At 41.6% G+C, this 6,210-nt stretch overlaps 1 protein-coding gene across 1 annotated transcript; it reads left to right on the top strand.

Annotated features, from left to right (window-relative positions):
* Positions 1-1,873: 1,873 nt before the first annotated feature.
* Positions 1,874-5,663, top strand: LOC140921466 (methyltransferase-like protein 27). The gene is made up of 4 exons (XM_073371468.1): positions 1,874-2,000; positions 3,307-3,431; positions 4,434-4,812; positions 5,439-5,663. The coding sequence occupies exons 2-4, from the start codon at positions 3,324-3,326 to the stop codon at positions 5,630-5,632; spliced, it is 681 nt and encodes a 226-aa protein (XP_073227569.1). The 5' UTR covers positions 1,874-2,000; positions 3,307-3,323; the 3' UTR covers positions 5,633-5,663.
* Positions 5,664-6,210: the final 547 nt, after the last annotated feature.

The following is a 6,210-nucleotide window of genomic DNA, read 5'->3' as shown; positions in this document are numbered from 1 at the left end:
TTCTTTTGAACGTATTCCACATATAGGTTAGATAGACTGATCCAGTCAAATTTAGTCGGATGATTATTCCGTTTTCGGCAGCAGTTTACCTCTGAAGCTTACCCCTACGTATACCCTCCCCTTTGCGTGCTAATGGTCTTCGGCTACCTATAAAGGTGAAATATAAGAACAGAAAAGGGGAAAAAACTCTCGTTTTAATCAGTAAGTAAAATAAATAATTGATGTAGTAAAAAAGTAGAAAAAAAACACTAAAGTTATAACGAAAATTGTACTCGCTCTCCTTGAAGAGAAGTGCACAAAAGAAAACACATTTTGTCTTCGAAAGTCATTTGTTTTGCAGTTTTCTGACTGAAGAAGACACCCCTTTTGTTGGAAACCCTTTTATGGCTCAATTTTTGCTTTCTTGGAGTCATTATTTATTAATCATCGCAGTTTGTATTTGAATTCGATTAAAGATCCATTTTTCGGCATCTCTTGAAAAGTTAATTGAAAGTTTAATTCAATTAAATTTGCCGTCTCGTCAATCAACAAGGGGACCAATAAAATTCAATAGGTGGTGCACTTGACGGACACGCAAAATTATCAAAAATTCAGAATAGATTTAACAGATGATCTCGCGTTGGGCAAACCCTCTGCGCGGTGAGAAGTCTTGTTACCTTTTTCTTTCATCTTTTTTTTTTTATAGGGATCCATACCTCTCTCCACAGCAGCCAAAAGCTCTCACTAGTGAAAACAATGAATGCATAAAAAAGCGAGCTCTTTCTCTTTCTTCATTTCTATCGCCCTCCAGCTGACCATGTCTGCAAGAGGCATGGAAATGCTTCTGAGGAAGGTTACTGCGTTTGATAATCAGGTGATTATGAATCAGTAGGCTCCTGTTATGAAACATTAGTGATCACTCCTTTACCCTTTCTTGGTAGTCATAACAACAACAACAATGACAACGACGATAATGAAGATGTTGATGACGAAGATGATGATGATGATCTGCATGTAATTCAATCTAATTAAGTAAATGTTACTTCAATATTCTTCGAAAATCCATCGTCAATGCAATGCTACTTGATCAATATACACTAACACAACATGAGTTATCTTCAACCATAGGTACATCGAGCGATACCTCATACATTGAGAATTAGGCGCCTCACACCTGTAACAAGCAACCTCGTCCCCAGGGCTTTTCCCTCCCACCCATTTTTTGAGGGAAAAGCCCTGGGGACGAGGTTGCTGTAACAAGGGCTCACTGGATTGGTTGGACAACTATAAACAAACAAAAGAACTAATGTAACCTGGCCACAAAACAAAAGAGCTGCCACGTAGAGTTCCAATAGAATTAGAGGTTTTTTAAAAGAGATGCTAGGCTACTGTTCAAAATGCACCCCCCCCCCCCACCCACCCCCCGAATCAACTTGTGTTTGCCCTCTGAAATACCACGTGATCTTCAATTTCTCTTGGGACAACTGTTAAACCCGGGAGAAATTTTTAAGATGAAGATCTGATCGTCGCAGAGGTAATTGCAATTTACTCACGGGTTAAGATGAACTCAACAAATTGCCCGGCTCCCAGTGTACGGGTCTTCATAGCTCAAACGGTAGAGCACTGCCGCGCTAACGCAGAGGCCATGGGTTCGAATCATTTATAATCACCGTTGAAGTCGCGAAATTTTTTTGCGTTTATTTGCAATTGCTTAAATTGCAATTACCACTGCGACAATCATTTCTTCATTTAAAATTTGTATTTCCGTAGTCCACATCATCTCCATTAGCAGAAATTGAAAACAAAAAATTCCACACAATTGAATACACGTGATAATTGCGCAAAACGTAGGAATGCGTGACGAGCCGTAACAAATTGTGTTGAAATTGTATGTTACTTAGCTGTGGCTCGTTACCTGCCAGAAGGAAGAGCAATCTGTGTGTAATTTACATTAGTACCAATAGTACTGCATTGGTAAGCAGTATATCTTCTCTGCACTGCTCTGATCGTACTTGTGGCAGGTAAGTGTCGAAAACTGCGTCGATTTATTTTGTCTTCAAACTTCTTACCGGCTTCGAGTCGTGACCTCCAGAGAGCAAGGAGGGTTTCAGATGTCCTTAGTCTGAATTTCCAAACCTGTCGTTTCGCCCATTGACGAGAAAGCCATGTCGCTGTCCGTGTTTTTACTATTGTATTTGCGCTTTTCTCTGTCGCTGTCGCAGTTTCAACCCAACTTTCTGTTGTTTATCGCCATTTCTGCTGTCCTATTTCGCTGTTTCAAGGGCACGTCGCTTGTCGATTAACATAGCCTCAAAGCTCCGCTAGGGAACCAAAGCTTATACATGAAAGAAACCGAACCTAAGCTTGTTAAAGTTTGAAACATTCATTCACAAAAATTCGTCGAGAGCATCACGGGTTAATAACCTGACTTAACGGTTTGAAAATTTGGTTCTCGGAACACAACTCTTATAGGTAGCCCAGTCTGTAGTCAGCCAGAAATGCAAATTACGGCTGTTGTTCGATCGGTTGCGCAAACACAGCGAGCGGTATTTGGTATAATTTTATTTAAGTTTACTTGGGTGAAATTCGTAAAACTGATCGACCATCTAAGTATTTTCCGTCATCGAACAAGGATTAATCAGTATACTACTTTTGAGCTCTTCCCTGGTAATCAAGCTTTGTCTAATCAGCTGTAAAATATCGTTGATTTCTTTCTCTTTTTAATTTGTTGTTAAAATTATTGACCTCTGTTATTGTTAAAACTAAACGTTGGCTAAAGTAACAGGTCGTAACGCATCGGTGGCCGGTTCACTTGGGCCGCCTCAAATGTAACCATGCTGGGATTTAGTTGCATAATTGCTTTTCCTTCATGTAATTTTCCAGCACGCGTAATTTCGCAATCACTACCTTGATTATAGCCATGGAGTGACTTACAACTTCAGGAACATCATTATTCATGGCATAAGGCATTGTTTGGCTTAATTTTTACACGTTTACGTTAGGAGTAGATTTATTTTGGAGACAAACGAGAATTTCCTTTCTGGGCATTTTATATGGCTATTATAGACCTTGTCACGGTTTTCGACGCCCTCTTGACGAGAAGGCAAACGTGTGAGCAGTAACAGTGTTTGATGGGGGCGTAAGTGGGGTGCCAATACCGCAAAACCGGACAGAAATACGCGTAAATACCGCACAGAATAACATATAAGAAAACCGCAAACCGCATTGAAATTAGCCGAAAATTTCTAAATACCGCATAGATATTTTTACAAAAAATGCAAAACGAGATTGCAAAGTCAATATATTGTTGTTACGTTATCATTACAGAAGTCACACTCAAAAACATGGACAGCGAAGTCAAGTACACCGATAGGTTTCTGAAACTGAACAGAGAGTCTTCCGTGGAAGAATCGAAACTGGCTTATGATGAAATGGCCCCAAGCTGGGAGAAGGTATATAAATGCGGCGATAAATGATTTAGTGTTCTGTGGTTTCGGGAGGTCAAAAAAGGAAAGTAGAAAGAAGATACTGCCAGCCTATTTAAAAAGTCGACCTGCCCATTTTCGTCTCACCTCGGACAAAATAATGGGTTAGGGGAGGGGTAGGTGGGCAGTTTCCCGGAAACCTAAATTGATCCACTTTCCCTTAACAGAACCTTGGGCTGGCCCACGTTCAATGCCGAGCTACGTAGCTCGGCTCATGCTTGTTCTCATAAAATTGTCGTTGAGTTTATACCAGAAGTCGGGTCGGCTCTTTTTCTGAGATCTCGCTTTGAGCAACCGAGATCAGGCTCAGTAAGTGAGCCAGCTTGCCTTGTCATATAAACACAATGACAATGTTAATAGGTATAAAGAAACAAGGCATGAGCCGAGCCAGCTCGGTAAAGCTCGCCTGTGTACAGACGTACCCCTCCCTCCCGATTTTTCCTAAGGGAGGGGGGCGTCTGTACACAGGCTAGGTAAAGCGGGCCAGTGCAGCTAACCTGTCTGGCTCGCCTCACATAACAGGCCCTAAGCCTCATCCAATAAATCGTAACTATCTAGTTTCTTGCTTCTATTTTACTCCATAATGAAACAAACTTTCGCTAATTTACTGTAATATTTTAAAAAGCCTACTTCTCATACACCACTGGTAGCCATGCCAAGCCGACCAAGCCGACCGCCGCACCCTGACCTTTATTTTAAACTCAAAAAATGCATACATATCATAAGCTTAGAAAGGTAGGACGCTAACAAAAACTACAAAGTTGCACCGTACATTTAACAGCATACAAAACTGAAATCTTAGGGTGGGTGGGTGGGAAGGTCAGTAATGGCGGACGCAACAAAAGCAACTGCCCGCCCTTCAGTCACATAACCAATACCCAGGCTCTCAGCGGTGTGTGAGAAAAACATTTTCCACTTAATTCGTTACACTCAGCCAGTGGAAAATTACCCGTATTTCTTTTTTCGTAGATAAGCGAAAATGTGGGTTACAAAGGTCACATTCTTTGCGTGGAGGCGTTTGATCGCGCTGTGGGCCTCAATGATGTTTATCCTAACCCCACAAAAGACATAAAAATCCTTGACGCTGGAGCAGGCACAGGTGGGATTGGCGAGATGTTGAAAGCTCGAGGATACACTAATGTCGACGCACTGGATATTTCCCAGGAAATGTTAAATTTAGCGGCCGGTAAACATCTGTACAAGAAACTGATCTGTGCTCCGTTGTCCGACACGCATATGAAGGAGATAGAAACTGCTGAATATGACGTGGTGTTGTGTGCAGGCGTCATAGTGTATGGGCAAGTGAAGCCTGGGGCGATTGAGCAATGTGCGCGCTTCGTAAAACCCGGTATGTGATTTTTTTTCTTGTGAGTGTAGTGCGAAGGAGTGAACGGTTTTGTGTTGTAGTTTAACTGTGCGCACCCTTAGCCTGTTCCAGATAGTACAGCGTGGGTACAGATGATGGGGAGCGAGTTGTAGGCGGGAGAAACGAGGGGAGATAACGAAGGAAGACTGACTCCCTTTTTCCCCTCCAGTCTTCCCTAGTTTTTTATTTCTTCGTCAATTTTTCTCCCGCGCTTTTCAATCTGAACGTCTGGAACAGGCTAGCGCGCCCTAAACAGGTTTTTGTTTAGGTTGGCACTCCACAGAATTCTATCCACACACTCGAAAATTTAAGGGTATTACTTGAACTTATCATCATCATCATCATCATGGTGTTTGAGGGGCGAAGTACAAATCCAAATATTTCGTGCATGGAAAAAATACACACCAAGTTACCCTAAGAAATAGTCGTGCACTGGCCTAAAAAAATTCATACAAGGGAAATGTTAACGACAAAACGTCATGCGACTCGAAAATTCCCTCCCTTCCATAACTTTTTTAATGGTCCGTTCCTTCCTTGGTAATAAGTTATTGTAAACGTTGGTGCATTCTCTCTTGAATGTCTTAGTATTTTCTTGTGTTTTTTTGTAGGTGGTCTGTTTATTTTCTCCATTCGTTGCGATTCCTATGACCCCGTAGAGTACGGCTATAGTGCCACATGCGAGAAATTAGAAAAATCAGGGAAATGGAAGCTGATACTGAAAGAAAAACGCGAGCTTCATTCAACACCAAACGAGGAACGATATCGTTATTGTTATCTTATCACGTATCAAGTTCTTCAGTAAAAAGTACATCGCAGTTGATAACTAAAACGAAACTATTTCGCTTTTATGACTGAGAGGATCAACCCCCCCGCCCCCTCTCTAATATTCACGAATATTGTCAACATAGGTTCGTTGCATTAATAAAAGATTGAAAGAACTCACTCGTTTGTTTTTTATAACTTTTACTCTTTAAGGCTTTATTGACCATATCTTTCTTATTTGACCCCTTTTTTTGACTTTTTTCCCCACTGCGGAACCTTGTCCCAGGCTAGTCTTGTGAAAGGGGCGTCAATTCCCGGAGGGTTCTTGCTCGACCTGACAAGTTTGAGCTTAGCTATTAGAGAGTTTAAACTAAAAATTTAAGCAAAGTGAATTAATGTGCTGTTTCAAAATTCCTCGCGTTTATTCAGGCCCGTAGTAGGCATAAAATGACTGGGGGGGGGGGGGGGGCTGAGCGAGTAGCCCACATTAAATCCGCCCCCCCCCCCCCGCCCTTCGGTCCCTCGGTTAAAGCATACTTCTTGGTACATGTCAGATTTGTCATTTGTCTACAATACCTTTTGTTCTTAACTCTAATTCTCCGTTTGTGTTGACTTTCT

Source organism: Porites lutea, chromosome 12 (assembly GCF_958299795.1).
Source record: "Porites lutea chromosome 12, jaPorLute2.1, whole genome shotgun sequence".
NCBI classification, from domain to species: domain Eukaryota; kingdom Metazoa; phylum Cnidaria; class Anthozoa; order Scleractinia; family Poritidae; genus Porites; species Porites lutea.
This window is presented reverse-complemented; position numbering and strand designations above follow the sequence as displayed.

What these genes read in the sequence shown, in the direction of transcription:
- LOC140921466 (XM_073371468.1), top strand. Translation starts at nt 3,324, where the DNA reads ATGGACAGCGAAGTCAAGTACACCGATAGGTTTCTGAAACTGAACAGA. An exon ending in TGGCCCCAAGCTGGGAGAAG is followed by an intron (nt 3,432 to 4,433) that starts GTATATAAATGC and finishes CTTTTTTCGTAG; the next exon opens with ATAAGCGAAAATGTGGGTTA. An exon ending in TGCGCGCTTCGTAAAACCCG is followed by an intron (nt 4,813 to 5,438) that starts GTATGTGATTTT and finishes GTTTTTTTGTAG; the next exon opens with GTGGTCTGTTTATTTTCTCC.